This window comes from Arvicola amphibius, chromosome 1 (assembly GCF_903992535.2).
Source record: "Arvicola amphibius chromosome 1, mArvAmp1.2, whole genome shotgun sequence".
Classification (NCBI taxonomy): domain Eukaryota; kingdom Metazoa; phylum Chordata; class Mammalia; order Rodentia; family Cricetidae; genus Arvicola; species Arvicola amphibius.
The window spans coordinates 121,575,420-121,592,244 of NC_052047.1; the positions used below are offsets into that span (position 1 = coordinate 121,575,420).

Below are 16,825 nucleotides of genomic sequence, written 5' to 3' on the forward strand. Positions count from 1 at the left end.
TGGCAGCACCAATTTACTTCAGAGAAGATAATAGGCCTTGAAGAAAGTCCACATGAAGTTTACTTTCTTTGTGGCAAAAGTAAGCCACTGGATAAGAAAGTGCTCTTGCCTTGATTGCTGATGGTATGTTGTCCAAATTGGACAAGCAGGACACAAAAGAGAGTGACTACCAAATCTTGCCAAGACAAGGTGGGACAATACTTCAAAAGTCCTGCTTCATAGAAAAGTCTGTCAAATATTCTAGGTGTTTAGGTCAAAGATGGATGCCCTAACATTACAGAGGAACCTTGGGTGACTGTCCAGGAAGCCAGCTGTTTCTGTCATTTTTTACATGCTTTTGGAAGTTGCTTGCTTGCTCTTCCTGCTTATTTAGTTAATATTATTTATTTCTTGGATCTCTAAGGAAGTTGAAGACTAGATAGTTATAGTTTTCTTTGTTTACTAGACTCAGAAAAAACTCACTAAAGAGATGTAAACTATATAAAGTTGAGAAACATTAAAAGATAGTTTGGAAGTTATTGCAAGTTAGCACAGAAAGTGAATTAGGTACAAGACTTTGGACCCACAAATATAAGATAGATAATGGAGTATTTTCTCTGAATCTGTCAAATGCAATGAATTAAACATTGTTGATTTATTTATTGCCTATGTATTATGTACAGTTATTGTACTTATTGTATATAGTTTCTCTTATATTAGTTATAACTTCTTTTTTATTTTAGACAAAAAGGGGAAATGTGGTGATATTTTGTTTATGCTGTAACAAATAAAGCTTGCCTGAAGATCAGAGGACGGAGCTAGCCACAAATTGGCCATAGAGGCCAGGCAGTAATGTCACACATCTTAAATACCAGTACTTGGGAGTCACATACCTTTAATCCCAGCACTAAGGAGGTGGAGACAGGAAGGGATATGTCTGGGTGGAGAGAATATAAGGCAGGAGGAGACAGGAATTCAGCACTTTCTGTCTGAGGACTCGTAGGGATGGGATCACGCTTTTTGTCCTGAGGATTTCATACAGTTAAGAATTCTAGTGGCTGGATGTTCTGCTTCTCTGGTCTTTCAGCTTTCACCCTGAATAGCTAACTCTGGGTTTTTATTATTAAGACCAATTAGAATTTGCACTCTAGAAGCCATTTGTCAAAAGCAATTATAGTTTAACCTTGTGATTGCGTGAAGCAGATGATGTGTTAGAAGACCACATGGGAAAAGAAAATAAAAATAAACCAGAAACTAGTAGAATAACCAAGAAGTCAAAGGAAAGAATGGATAGGGACTGAGAAATGGACATGTGTTTTGAAAGCCTCTGGTATACTCCTAAGCATCTCAGAAATGGTGTGATTAGAGCCGTGAGCATCACCAGGGTCATGCATGAACCTCAGGAAGATCTGACGAGGCCCTGGGCAGGCTCTCAGGGTTTATGGCCTTGCCACTTTCAGTTTGTTTTCTCTGTGCAGTTAGGTGCCCTCCCAGCTCCCTGCTCCAGCCACTGTACCTTCCCCACCATCATAGACATCTAGCTCTCTAGAACATTAAGTCAAAAACAAACACTTCCTTAAGTTACTTTTGGTTGTGGCTTTTTTTGTTGTTGTTTAAACCAAAGCAGCAATAAGTGATGCAGCTATCCAGCCTTGTAGGACTATACTCAAAACCAATGTGTTATGTACTTTTATGTGCTAATTAGTAGGTGATGTGAGTAACGTTTTAATTAGACAGGAAGGGACGCAGGGCAGCATAAGTCATCTTACCTTTTACGTTACAAAAGTTGGTATGGAAAATTTGCTTATGTTTGCCTAAACTCAACACTGGGAGAATAAATGTGTAAGTAGCAAATACAGCTGGTCACTCTCTGAAGCACCCGGAGGGAGCCAGCCCTTTGGTTTTGTGTTTAACTGACTGCTTGTTTCTTTTATAAGGGAGGGTCTCATATGGACACAACTGGCCTTAAAATGTAGTCAAAGATGTTCTTGAATTTCTGATCCTCTTGTTTCTATCCCCTAAGTCCTGGGGCTACAGGCATGCTACACAGCACCTGGTTTACCAAGTGATTAGGACTGAACCTGGAACTTTGTGAATGTGCTAAGCAAGAACTCTTACCCACTGAATCACACCTCGGCCGCCATTTTGATTTTTTAACTCTGTGAACATATAGCTATTATAAAAATATGGTTTTTATTAAACAAATGAGAAAAAAATGCCCAACAATGGCTTCTATGTTTTTCCTCACTGTATTCCCTGTTCAGGTAGGGCAGCGGCCCCCAAATCCTGCATTCTGGTGGGTGAATGGCTCAGGAGCAGAAGTCAAGTGGACCTTTGAGGAGCTGGGGAAGCAGTCCAGGAAGGCAGCCAATGTCTTAAAGGGCGTGTGTGGCCTGAAACCTGGAGACAGAATGATGCTGGTACTTCCACGCCTTCCAGACTGGTGGCTGATCAGCGTGGCTTGTATGCGTACAGGTCAGTAAGCAAGGCTAGGGCTCCTTGGTAGGACTGACACTGCCCACCAGAGCTTTGCAGGTCCCATGAATTTGGAGGATGGGACAAAGAGAACCTGTGTGGGGTTTATTTTCCCTTTGCCCAGCAGTCACCAACCTGACTGCTTGCAGAGGCTAGACAATGATCCAACACTTAAAATTCAACTGCTTAGTAAGGACAGACATGTAAGGAGCCCTTGCAGGCTTTTTAAAACAACTACTTTGTGCTAAGCACTGTATTCAGAGATTTTTTTCATAACCAATTTTTTAAATGTTATTTATTTTTGCTAAGAAATTTTTCACTTTTGCCTACTCTACAGCTTTTATTGGTACTCAAATAAAATAACACAACTATATTTCATGTTATGGGGAAAGGCGTCATCTCCACTCCAAAACTGCAGAAGATACCAAGGCTGTTATCAGTGCAGCCCTAGACCTCTAGACTCTCATCATATGCACTTGTTAGGCTATAGTGATTGACTTTCTCTTATTGATAGCTATGGCTGTCAATCATCTTCCGTCTTAGGGTTTCTATTGCTGTGAAGCACCACCATGACCATGGGAACTCTTATAAAGGAAAGCATTTAATTGAGATGACTTACATTTTTAGATGCTCATTCCATTATCATCATGGCAGGGAACACAGCAACCTGCAGGTAGACATGGTGCTAGCAACAGTAGGCAGCAGGAAGTGAACTCAGATGCTGGGCAGTATCTTGAGGATATATGAGACCTCAAAGCCCACCTTCACAGTTGGAGGCACACTTCCTCCAACAAAGTCATGCCTACTCCAACAAAGCCACACGTCCTAATAGTGCCACTTCTTTTGGGGTCATTTTCTTTCAAACCACCACATCTTCCTAGGCCTCAAGCTTGAACATAGTCCCTAAGATATAACAGACAAATAACTTCTACTGGATGTGCTAACAGAGAAGTGGAATGAAGAAGCATGTCAGAACTGGAGGAAGAGCTCACAAAGACTTGAGTTTGATCCCCAGAACCATATTAAAAAGCCAATATATACCAAGTATTATGGTATATATTTACAATCTCAGCCTTGGGGAGGCAGAGACAGGTAGATCTCTGGGGCTCCACAGCCAGCCAGCCAGGCACATGTGGTAAGTTAAAAGCCAATGAGAGATCCTGTGTCAAAAACAAGGTAGATGGCGTTTGAAGAGGGACGCCTAAGGTTGTCTTCTTACCTCCCCCCAACATACGCACATAGCACCCCCCCCACACACACACACATGCATAAAAGAAGAACACCATTCAACTCAGAGTGCTCACATTGGGAACTAAATTGTGCAAGAGCATGGGAAATAGGGCAAAGAGTGCTGAGAACATGAGCTTGGCTCCTCCGGTGCTGTGCTGAGCTGACATTTTCCCTCTGCCTCTTGTTCTCACTAGATGTTTTCCTCTGCGAAATGAATGTGTTAAACTCAATAGAAAAGACTAACAATTTGCATTTTGAGATATCAAGGACTTTCAAATGTCAAGTTTGCCCCTCCAGTCCTTATTCCTTCTCCTTGGAGGTGAATGGAATCTGCCACATTTAGTGCAAATTTGGTTGAAGCTATGTGGGGGGATTCTCGAGTCCCCGCCTGCTATACCTCCTCTATCAGCGAGAGATAACATACAACAAAAGGATTTATGCAACATTTTACTTGAAAGACCTGGAAAACAATTGAACTTGTTACTAAGTTAGGAGTGAAGTGTTACTAAGTGAAGGAGTTACTAAGGCAATACAATGTGATATATTTAAGATCATGGACTCTAAGGTGTCTTAGGGTTTTTTTTTTTTTTTTTGGTTTTTTTTTTTTTTTTTTGGTTTTTCGAGACAGGGTTTCCCTGTAGTTTCTAGAGCCTGTCCTGGAACTAGCTCTTGTAGACCAGGCTGGCCTCGAACTCAGAGATCCGCCTGCCTCTGCCTCCCGAGTGCTGGGATTAAAGGTGTGCGCCACCACCGCCCGGCTTAGGGTTTCTTTTGGTGTGATGAAACACCATGACCAAAACCAACATGAGCAGGAAAGGGTTTATTTGATTTATACTTCCACACTGTGGTCCATCACTGAAGGAAGTCAGGACAGGAACTCAAGCAGGGGTGGAACCTGAAGGCAGGAGCTGATGCAAAGACCATGGGAGGGGTGCTGTATAATGACTTGCTCATCTTGAGTTGCTCAGCCTGCTTTCTTATAGACCCCAGTACCACCAGCCTGGGGATGGCCGCACCTACAATGGGCTGGGTCCTTCCCCATCAATTATTAATTCTCCATTGACACTCCCTCCTTTCAGATAACTCTAGCTTGTGTCAAGTTGACATAAATCCAGCCAGGACAGAACAGGTTTTTACTGCTGTTTCAGCTTCTCAATTCTGCCTTTATTACATCAGCTATGTACTCCTGGGCAAGCCATTTGATTTAGCTAAGGCACGGAAGTCTAAAGACCCATACCCTTTAAAAATGTACTCTGTACAGAGTGTTTATCACAATACCATGCATTTCTGAGCATCATGAGACCTAAGTGAAGGAATGCTGGGAAAGCTCTTACCCTAGGGAATGTCTTTTTCATCTTGTTGTTACTGTTATTGTTCCTTCGGGTGTTCCAACCCTCTTCAGCCTCTACATTAGAATCTTCCTCTTCTCTAACAACCTCCCATCTCTGTGTGGCCCAAGGTGTGGTCATGATCCCAGGTATCTCCCAGCTGACAGCGAAGGATCTCAAGTATCGGCTGCAGGCAGCCAGGGCCAAATCCATCATTACCAGCGATGCCCTAGCTCCACAAGTGGACGCCATCAGTGCTGACTGTCCCTCCCTCCAAACCAAGCTTCTGGTGTCTGACACCAGTCGTCCAGGCTGGATCAATTTCCGGGAACAGTTTCGGTAAATGGGAGTCTCCAGTAGAGTATCTATCGATGGGATAGGCTTTCGGTATCTTCCTTTTCAGCATCAGGATTGAGCATGAGGAGACTGAATCAAAGAGATACTGATTGGTCAGACACATCATCCTGTGACCACCTCAACATTCAAGGTCACTCAGTTACTGTATGTGCCACTTCACCTTAATGTCATCTAAAATTGGTGGCAAAGATCACTAGAATTCTCAGCCAGAGCAGACGAGCTAAGCTTAGTGATGCATTTAGTTCACAGAAAGCTGTCAATAATGAAATGGCTGCCTTATATCCGTGCTTGCTGTCTGCCAGGCATTGTGTTCAATAAGCATTCACCTGCATCCATTTGTGCAAGAAGGATTTCATGAGGCCTGTTCTGTAGCTCAGAGCACTCTGTGCTTTGGTGCTCAGAGTACTGCTTAATCCTTGAAAGGAGCCCCACAGGTGAGAGACCGCTGTTGAAAAAAAGCTAGCTCACCTAACATGCTGAAAAGGAATAAAGTCAGCATGAGGATGGCGTCATGACTACTTCGGCCTTGCAACAAGGATGTGGCAGACATTTAACTGGGGATTTGAAAGTTTTGTCCTGATTAGAGACCAGACTGCCTCTCCTGGTGGCTTTCTCCTGTCACCCTGGCACTCAGAAGGCTGAGGCAGGACCGTGAGTTTGAGGCCAGACTGACCTATACAGCCAGACCCCGTTGCAAAAAAAACAAAAACAAAAAACAAAACAAAACAAAAGCCAACAACAACAACAAAAACAAAAAAAGAAAGAAATTATGCAAAACAGGCTGCTGAGTGTTGGATTCTCGAACCTGGAGTGTCCACCTGGATGACCAGAGGGACTTGAGTATTTGAAATACAAATTGCGCAATCTAGCTCTGGCCTACTTAGCCAGGCATATCTGAAGCAGGGCCCCAGGAGTCCTCATTTCTAAAGAGCAGCACATGACATTCTGGAGAGTTGTCAGGTTAATCTAGTTAATCCAGATATATCCTTTAATTTCAGTTGTCATTAAAATTACTTGATCTTAAGAAAAAAAAACCAAACTTCTGATTTCATTTTGATCAAGGTGGAGCACAAGTAATGGAATTTATTTTTAAAATTACTCAGACATCTTAAGACCCAGCCAGGGTTGAGAACCAAGAAGACCCGAGTCTTCAAATCACAGAACTTGGAAAATTACCTAATCTCAAACCCCTACATTTTTTTTTTTTGGTTTTTTTTTTTTTTCGAGACAGGGTTTCTCTGCAGCTTTAGAGCCTGTCCTGGAACTAGCTCTTGTAGACCAGGCTGGTCTCGAACTCACAGAGATCCGCCTGCCTCTGCCTCCCGAGTGCTGGGATTAAAGGCGTGCGCCACCACCGCCCGGCCAAACCCCTACATTTTTGAGAAAACATATTTTAGAATATCTCTACATTGAGAATTGAATTAGGGATAGAACTATTCATAAATGAACAGAATTACATGCATGAGAATGTATGTGTGTGATTACCACAAACTCCTCAGCCCTACTCAAAGAATGTAGAAATCTTTGTGTGTATGAGTAAGTGTGTGTGTGCATGTGTTGTATGTATATGGTGTGGGGTGGGTGGGTGGGTGGGTGTGTGCTTGTCCATGTAGGTGTGTGTGCCTGTATGTGTGTGCAGGACAGATGTTAACATCAGGTATTTTCCTCTATCATTCTCTACCACCTTGTATTTTGAGACAGGGCCTCTCCCTGACCCTAGACAGAATGGCTGCCCCATGATCTCCAAGGATCCCCTGCCTCTGCATCTCCAAGCTGGAAATTACACACGCAAGCTGCTTTTATGTGGTTCCTAAAGATCTAAGCTCATGCCTGGCCTTGCCCTTTCTGACTGAACTATCTAGCCAACCTCATAGATCTTTCAAATGAATCCCTTGGGCCTTTGGAGCCTCAGCTCCCTTGGCTACAGCACTGTTGTAGAGACAGTATTTATCTATCAAGGTGTGCGCAGGGGGCACAATCCTCCCCACACACTGCATGCATGGCATGTTGAGATGGCAGTCCTACTGTTGTTATAGCTTTGGGAAGTGCCTGGTGTTTTTGTATTAGTGGTGTCACCTAGCATTCTTGCGTTTTTCCAGAGAGGCCTCTACAGAGCACAACTGTGTGAGAACCAAGAGTGGAGATTCAGTGGCCATCTACTTCACCAGTGGAACCACAGGGGCTCCCAAGATGGTGGAACATTCCCAGTGCAGCTATGGATTGGGTTTTGTGGCCAGTGGAAGGTATTGGGACAGCTTGTCCAGAAGGTTCAAACCTAAGGGGGGGGTGAGTGAGCAGAGGGGAGGGAGCAGAGGAGGAAGAGGTGGAAATGGAGGCCAGAGGGCGAACAGAGGGTAAGTCAGGAAGGCCTTGAAGGCTTTACACTGAGGAAGAGAAAACGGTTAGGTATTTTAAAATTAAATCAAAATATACAATGCATACTTTTTATTGTTCTTCAATTGTTCTGGGGATATATAAAAATTGTTCATAGTTACGGAACACTGTGTGACAGTTTGAAATGCATATGTTATACGACCTTTAAGTCATGGTAAAACTACTCATGGGCTCAAATATTTGTCATTTATTTGTGGTAAAATTAAGTATTCAAGATCCTTTCTTCTAGGAAAGTGTATCAGTTTAAGTGTATCTCGTCTAACATCATAATATATATCCATATTTTGTGCACCCATCACCACTATCTGTTTACAGAACGTTTACTTTTCTCAGGCAGTGACTCTAGACCCATTATATAAGAGCGTCCCATCCCCCTCCTCCCCTACCTTTCTGGAACCCTCTGTTCTGCTTTTTATCTACTATTCCGACTACGTCAGACACCTCATGTGAGTAATACATGATTATGAAATTTGGCTCCTTTCACCCAGGCTAGTGTTGTCAGGGTTCATTCATTTTCTATTAAATTTTTCTTACATCTACCTTTTAATTTTTAATTAGCATACAGGGTGCCAGATATCACCATGGCCTTTTCAAATAGAGCGTGTTTCAGCAGATTCCCCTCTCCTCTCCTCTCCTCTCCCCGACCCCTGCTGCCTCTGTAACACCCTGTCACCTCTCCTCTGTCATGCCTCACATACCCTTTTGCCCCCTCCCATTCTCCCTCATTACTGTCCTTGGATCGTCTTGGTGTCATGTCTAGTTTGGCAGGTTTTCATATACTTGCATACATACATGTACACATTACAGAAACACATGAGAGAAAACATGTGGGTTTTGTCTTTCTGAGATTTAGCCGCTTCATTAAATATATTTTTCAAATCCATCCTCTTTTTGCCATGTGACCTAGTTTTACCTCTCCTGGGCAAATACCCAAAGACTCCATATCCTACCACAGGGATACTTGCACGTCCATGTTAATGCTGCTTTATTCATGGTAGCAAGGAAATAGGACCAGACTATACACCCATCAACAGAAGAATAGGTAATAAAAGTGTGGCACATATTCAAAGTGGAATTCAGGGAAATTTCCCTTCTTTTATGACTCAAAGGTATTCCATTGTGTGTGTGTATGTATGTATGTATGTTTATACATGCATACAAAAATACATACATTTCAAATCTGCTCAACTGTTGGTAGATACAAGGGCTACTTCTATATTATACCTACTGTCCCCACTGTTACTTCTTTGGGTATCTCTCCAGAGTAGAATTGCTTGGTCATATGGTAATTCTATGTTAAGCTTTTTTTGTTTACTTAAGAAATATTAGATATTGTGAGCAGGGATATGACACAATTCAGTTTAGTTTTGAAAGGGTCCCTCATGACATTGGGTTGATAATAAATAGTAAGGATTAAGGCATGAAGCAGAATTAGAAAAGAGGCCATACATTAAAACAAAAGCATATTGACTTGTCTTGGGAAACAGAGGTGACAGGAATAAAGAGGTTATGAACAACTTAAACATGGATCTAATGACATTTTCTGACAGTTCAATATGGAATGAGCGTTATGTGGCTTATTCTTCCAAGAATAATGGGGGAAAAACTGTGGAATAAGATGGGCAGAGGGAAGAAAACCTGGAGTTATTTGTTGGCATTGCAAACTCAATGAATTGATTAAATGTCTCCATCCTTCTAACTGAAGCAGAGATGTACAGGTAGAGTATAGATCTGCATGTGTAGAGGTAATGAGATTCCTCTCAAGTTACCAGTATACAGATGACAGTTAATATATTGAGGCTGGGTGAGATTTGAAGAGAATATAAATACATTTCTGCAGTGAAGGGGGAAACAGGAACTAACTTAGAGGGAGACACTCACGATGAGGACCAGAAGAAAGTATGTCCTGGAACCCAAAGGCAATCTTAACAGCTTGTCTATAGCCTGTGTTTGCAGACACCATGTCCCTTTCCCAGGATGTCCCTCCTCTGCTTCACCACCATGGTTCCTACACATCAGTGGTGCCTATTCAAATGTCCTACCCACTTAAGCTGTTCTCAGACCCATCTCCACTCTCACCATGGGCCCCATGGAAACATGGGATGTCTCTTCATAGATGCTCAATCACCATGTGTCACGATAACGGTCTCCTTGCTCTAAATTGGGTGTTTATTCTCTACTATCGTACATGACTTTGATTTTAATTCTTAAATGTGCTCTCCCATTGATACTGGGCCCTCAGTTTGCCCCCAGTGGGACTCTTACTGGACATCCCATTGCTTCACTGTGTCATTGAGATACTGGAGCTCTGGGTTCACAGGATTGATCTCCATCTTGCTCCAGCAGATCACAGATGGGGTGGATGTTGGGGTGGGTCAACACATAACCCTGACTCTGGGCCTGGGTAGTTGCCAGGTTGGTCAGCCTATCTGCTCTCCCTGTCTTCACCACCAGGGGGAGCTCTCTAGCATTGACCTGGCTAGTCCACCCCTTGCAGTGATGAGCAAGAGGCTTTGATGGTGTAGCAGAGATCACGGACCTCGAACCAGATCATTGGTTCTTTGCAGTGAAGCCAGCTTGTGAAAATGCGTGCATAAAGAAGTTTACTCTACGACCCACCGTGTCCACTGCAGCTTCCATGGCAGGATTCCCCTTTCTCCCTCCTTTTTTCTCTTAAATCTTACCTTTTTGGGGAGATAGGGGAAGGGAGATGGGTAGGATCGGGAAGCATGAAGTGAAAGACACAATGAATAAAAACAAAGCTCTTCCAGAAATTCTTCGATATTTACACTTACTAAACTACTTCTTTTTTTTTTTCCTCTCATGGTTTATTTTTTTTTATATTTAAAAATTTCCATCCCCTCCTCCTCCCCCTTCCCTCCCCTCCTTCTCCCCCTTCCCTCCCCTCCCCTCCACCCCTACCTCCCCTCCCTCCCTCTCAAGGCCAAGGAGCCATCAGGGTTCCCCACTCTATGCTAAGACCAAGGTCCTCCCAACTCCCCCCAGGTCCAGGAAGGTGATCGACCAAGCTGAGAAGGCTCCCACAGAGCCCATCCATGCAGAAGAATCAGAGCCCAGCGCCATTGTCCTTTGCTTCTCAGTCAGCCCCCGCTGTTGGCCACATTCAGAGAGACAGGTTTGGTGGCATGATCCATCAGTCCCATTCCAACTGGAGTTGGTGATCTCCCATTAGATCTGTCCCACCATCTCCATGAGTGAACGCACCCCTCACGTTCCTGACTTTCTCCCTCAAGTTCTCGCTCCTTCTGCTCCTCATCGGGACCTTGGGAGCTCAGTCCAGTGCTCCAATGTGGGGCTCAGTCACCTTCCCCATCCGTCGCCAGCTGGAGGTTCCCTCACGGTCCTGACTTTCTTTCTCATGTTCTCTCTCCTTCTGCTCCTCATCAGGACCTTGGGAGCTCAGGCTGGTGCTCCAATGTGGGGCTCTGTCATTTTCTTCATCTATCGTCAGGTGGAGGTTCTATGGTGATATGCAAGAAATTCATCAGTATGGCTATAGGAACTGGCCTTTTCAGGCTCCCTCTCCTCAGCTGCCCAAGGAACTAACTGGGGGCGTCTCCCTGGAAACCTGGGAACCCCTCTAGGGTCAAGTCTCTTGACAACCCTCAGGTAGCTCCTTAAATTAAGATATATGCTTCCCTGCTCCCATATCCACCCTTCCTATATCCCAAGCACCCCATTCCTCCGAGCTCCCCCCATTCTCCCCTTCACACTTTTCTCTCCCCATCTTCCCTTGGCCCAGTCTCGCCCAACCCTCAAGTTCCCAATTTTGCCTGGCGATCGTGTCTACTTCCAATATCCAGGAGGATTACTATATCTTTTTTTGGGAGTTCACCTTCTTATTATCTTCTCAAGGATCCCAAATTTATAGGCTCGATGTCCTTTAATTATGGCTAGAAACCGATTATGAGTGAGTACATCCCATGTTCATCTTTTTGGGTCTGGGTTACCTCACTCAGAATAGTGTCTTCTATTTCCATCCATTTGCCTGCAAAATTCAAGATGTCATTGTTTTTTACCGCTGAGTAGTATTCTAGCATGTATATATTCCACAGTTTCTTCATCCATTCTTACACTGAAGGGCATCTAGGTTGTTTCCAGGTTCTGGCTATTACAAATAATGCTGCTATGAACATAGATGAGCATATGCTTTTGTTGTATGATTGGGCATCTCTTGGGTAGACTCCCAATAGTGGAATTGCTGGGTCCTGGGGTAGGTTGATCCCGAATTTCCTGAGAAACCGCCACACTGCTTTCCAAAGTGGTTGCACAAGTGTGCATTCCCACCAGCAATGGATGAGTGTACCGCTTACCCCACAACCTCTTCAGCAAAGGTTATTATTGGTGTTTTGCATTTTAGCCAATCTGACAGGTGTAAGATGATATCTCAAAGTTGTTTTGATTTGCATTTCCCTGATAGCTAGGGAGATTGAGCATGACCTTAAGTGTCTTTTGGCCATTTGAACTTCTTCTGTTGAGAATTCTCTGTTCAGTTCAGCGCCCCATTTTTTAATTAGATTAATTGGCATTTTACCGTCTAGTCTCTTGAGTTCCTTATATATTTTAGAGATCAGACCTTTGTCAGTTGCAGGGTTGGTGAAGATCTTTTCCCAGTCAGTAGGCTGCCTTTGTGTCTTAGTGACAATGTCCTTTGCTTTACAGAAGCTGCTCAACTTCAGGAGGTCCCATTTATTCAATGTTGCCCTTAATGTCTGTGCAGCTGGGGTTATGCGTAGGAAACGGTTCCCTGTGCCCATTTGTTGTAGAGTACTTCCCACTTTCTCCTCTATCAAGCTCAATGTGTTCAGATTAATATTGAGGTCTTTAATCCATTTGGACTTGAGTTTTGTGCATGGTGATAGATATGGATCTACTTTCATTCTTCTACAGGTTGACATCCAGTTATGCCAGCACCATTTGTTGAAGATGCCCTCTTTCTTCCATTTTGTACTTTTGGCTCCTTTATCAAAAATCAGGTGTTCATAGGTTTGTGGTTTAAGATCCGGGTCTTCTATACGATTCCATTGGTCAACTTCTCTGTTTTTATGCCAATACCAAGCTGTTTTCAATACTGTAGCTTTGTAATAGAGTTTGAAGTCAGGGATAGTAATGCCTCCAGAAGTACCTTTATTGTATAAGATTTTTTTGGCTATCCTGGGTTTCTTGTTTTTCCATATAAAGTTGATTATTGTCCTCTCAATCTCTGTGAATAATTTTAATGGGACCTTGATTGGGATTGCATTGAATCTATAGATTGCTTTTGGTAGAATTGCCATTTTTACTATGTTGATCCTCCCAATCCACGAGCAGGGAAGATCCTTCCATTTTCTGGTATCCTCTTCAATTTCTTTCTTCAAAGACTTAAAGTTCTTGTCAAATAAATCCTTCACTTCCTTGGTTAGAGATACTCCCAGATATCTTATGCTATTTGTGGCTATTGTGAAAGGTGATACTTCTCTGATTTCCCTCTCTGCTTCCTTATCCTTTGTGTATAAGAGGGCGACTGATTTTTTGGAGTTGATCTTGTAACCTGCCACGTTACTGAAGGAGTTTATCAGCTGTAGGAGTTCTTTGGTGGAATTTTTGGGGTCGCTTATGTATACTATCATATTATCTGCAAATAATGAAAGTTTAACTTCTTCCTTTCCAAACTGAATCCCCTTGATTCCCTTATGTTGTCTTATTGCTATTGCTAGAACTTCAAGCACTATATTGAAGAGATAAGGAGAGAGTGGACAGCCTTGTCGTGTTCCTGAATTTAGTGGGATAGCCTTGAGTTTCTCTCCGTTTAATTTGATGTTAGCTGTCGGCTTGCTGTAAATAGCTTTTATTATATTTAGGAATGACCCTTGTATCCCTAATCTCTCCAAAACCTTTATCATAAAAGGGTGCTGAATTTTGTCAAATGCTTTTTCAGCATCTAATGAGATGACCATATGGTTTTTTTCCTTCAGTTTATTTATATGATGGATTACATTGATAGATTTTCATATGTTGAACCAGCCCTGCATCTCTGGGATGAAGCCTACTTGATCGTAATGGATAATTTTTCTAATGTGTTCTTGGATTCGGTTTGCCAGTATTTTATTGAGAATTTTTGCGTCAATGTTCATGAGTGAGATTGGCATGTAATTCTCTTTCTTGGTTGAGTCTTTGTGTGGTTTAGGTATCAGGGTAACTGTGGCTTCATAGAAGGAATTTGGCAGTGACTCTTGTGTTTCTATATTATGAAATACCTTAAGGAGTATAGGTATTAGGTCTTCTTGGAAGTTCTGGTAGAATTCCGCATTGAAACCATCTGGTCCTGGGCTCTTTTTGGCAGGGAGGTTTCTGATAACAGTTTCTAATTCTTCGCGACTGACAGGACAATTTAGAGCATTTACCTGGTCCTGGTTTAACTTTGGTATATGGTATTTATCTAAAAAACTGTCCATTTCTTTTACATTTTCCAATTTTGTGGCATACAGGCTTTTGTAGTAAGATCTAATGATTCCCTGAATTTCCTCTGTGTCTGTGGTTATGTCCCCCTTTTCATTTCTGATCTTATTAATTTGCGTGTTCTCCCTCTGCTGTTTGATTAGTTTGGCTACGGGTTTGTCAATCTTGTTGATTTTCTCCAAGAACCAGCTTCTTGTTTCATTGATTCTTTGGATTGTTTTCTGTGTTTCTATTTTGTTGATTTCTGCCCTCAGTTTGATTATTTCCAGTCTTCTACTTCTCCTAGGTGAGTCTGCTTCTTTTTTTTTCCAGAGCTTTCAGGTGTGCTGTTAAGTCGCCAATGAGTGCTTTCTCCGTTTTCTTTAAGTGGGTATTTAGTGCTATGAACTTTCCTCTTAGCACTGCTTTCATTGTGTCCCATAGGTTTGAGTATGTTGTGTCTTTGTTTTCATTAAATTCAAGATAGACTTTCTTTATTTCTTCCTTGACCCAGGTGTGGGTCAGTAGTTGACTGTTCAGTTTCCATGAGTTTGTGGGCTTTCTGGGGGTAGCATTGTTGTTGAATTCTAATTTTAATCCATGGTGATCCGATAAGACACAGGTGGTTACTAATATGTTTTTGTAACTGTGGAAGTTTGCTTTGTTACCAAGTATATGGTCAATTTTCGAAAAGGTTCCATGAGCCGCAGAGAAGAAGGTATATTCTTTCCTATTTGGGTGGAATGTTCTATAGATGTCTGTTAAGTCCATTTGGTTCATTACCTCCATTAAGTCTTTCAATTCTCTGTTAGGTTTCTGTCTGATTGACCTGCCCATTGGTGAGAGAGGAGTGTTGAAGTCTCCAACTATTAGTGTGTGTGGTTTGATGGCTGCCTTGAGTTCTAGAAGTGTTTCTTTTACATAAGTGGGAGCTTTTATATTAGGGGCATAGATATTCAGGATTGAGACTTCATTCTGATGAATTTTTCCTGTTATTAGTATAAAGTGTCCCTTTCCATCTCTTCTGATTGATTTTAGTTTGAAGTCAACTTTGTTGGAAATTAGTATGGCCACACCCGCTTGTTTCTTAGGGCCATTTGCTTGATAAACCTTTTCCCAACCCTTTACTCTGAGTAAGTGTCTGTCTTTGTGGTTGAGGTGTGTTTCTTGTAAACAGCAAAATGTTGGATTCTGTTTTCGTATCCAGTCTCTTAGCCTGTGCCTTTTTATAGGTGAATTGAGTCCATTGATATTAAGTGATATTAATGACCAGTGGTTGTTAACTTCAGTCATTTTTAGTAGTAGAGTTTGTGTGTTTCCCTTCTTCTAGTTGTGCTGGTGAAGGGTCGCTAGATGCCTGAGTTATTGTGGGCATTGTTGGACTCCTTGGTTTGTGATTTTCCTTCTATTACTTTCTGCAAGGCTGGATTTGTGGCTGCGTATTGTTTAAATCTGTTTTTGTCCTGGAATATCTTGTTTTCTCCATCAATGGTGAATGCAAGCTTTGCTGGGTATAGTAGTCTAGGCTTGCATCCATGTTCCCTTAGTGTCTGTAGCACATCTATCCAAGCTCTTCTGGCTTTCATGGTTTCCATTGAGAAATCAGGTGTAATTCTGATAGGTTTCCCTTTATATGTTACTTGACCTTTTTCCTTTGCAGCTCTTAATATCTGTTCTTTATTCTGTATGTTTTGTGTTTTGATTATTATATGGCGTGGGGATGTTTTCTTTTGATCCAGTCTATTTGGTGTTCTGTAGGCTTCTTGTACCTTCATAGGAACATCCTTCTTTAGGTTGGGGAAGTTTTCTTCTATAATTTTGTTGAATATGTTTTCTGGGCCTTTGAGTTGTAATTCTTCTCCTTCTTCTACCCCAATTATTCTTAGGTTTGGTCTTTTCATGGTGTCCCAGATTTCCTGAATGTTTTGTGTTAAGAATTTGTTAGATTTGTTTAGTTCTTTAATCTGTGAGTTTATTTCCTCTACAGTATCTTCAGAGTCTGAGATTCTTTCTTCCATCTCTTGTATTCGGTTGGAAATACTTGTCTCTGAAGTTTCTGTTCGTTTACTCAGAGTTTCCATTTCCAGTCGTCCCTCAGATTGTGTTTTCTTCAATACCTCCATTTCATTTATCAGGTCTTGTACTGTTTGATTGCTTTTTCTTGTTTTTCTTGTTTTTCTTGGGTATCTTTGAGAGATTTATTTATTTCGTCTACCTTTTTGTTTGTCATCTCCATTTCTTTATGCAGTTTTTTACCTCCTGTTTAAGGTCCTCTATTATTTTCATAAAGTACTCTTTAAGGTCGGTTTCTTATATATCTTCTGGGGTAGGGTGTTCAATTCTTGTTGTTTCGGGATGTCTGGATTGTGGTGATGTCATGTTGCCTTTCATGTTGTTGGAGGAGCTCCTGCATTGGCGCCTGCCCATCTCTTCCTTCAAAAGGAGCCCGGAGGCACTTGGTGTCCTAGACCAATCTTTGCTGTGACTGAGACTGGTTGGATCTCCCCAGTGCCAGAGGTGGACCTATTCCTTGCGTCACAAACTGAAGAAGCCCGCACTCCCTTGCAGGAATCCTCAGACCTGCCTGGAGGCCAGAGTCTGACTCCTCTGGGTGGATGGCCTTA

The 16,825-nt window shown here is 42.3% G+C and overlaps 1 protein-coding gene across 5 annotated transcripts in view; it reads left to right on the plus strand.

Annotated features, from left to right (window-relative positions):
* Acsm5 (acyl-CoA synthetase medium chain family member 5) overlaps positions 1–16,825 on the plus strand; it is a 47,914-nt gene that overhangs the window by 15,497 nt on the left and 15,592 nt on the right. For all 5 annotated transcript variants that reach the window (XM_038334834.1, XM_038334825.1, XM_038334847.1 and 2 more), the window contains 3 exons: positions 2,244–2,454; positions 5,144–5,351; positions 7,469–7,612. In XM_038334834.1, the coding sequence (XP_038190762.1) occupies positions 2,244–2,454; positions 5,144–5,351; positions 7,469–7,612 (563 nt within the window). The remainder of the gene's footprint in view (positions 1–2,243; positions 2,455–5,143; positions 5,352–7,468; positions 7,613–16,825) is intronic.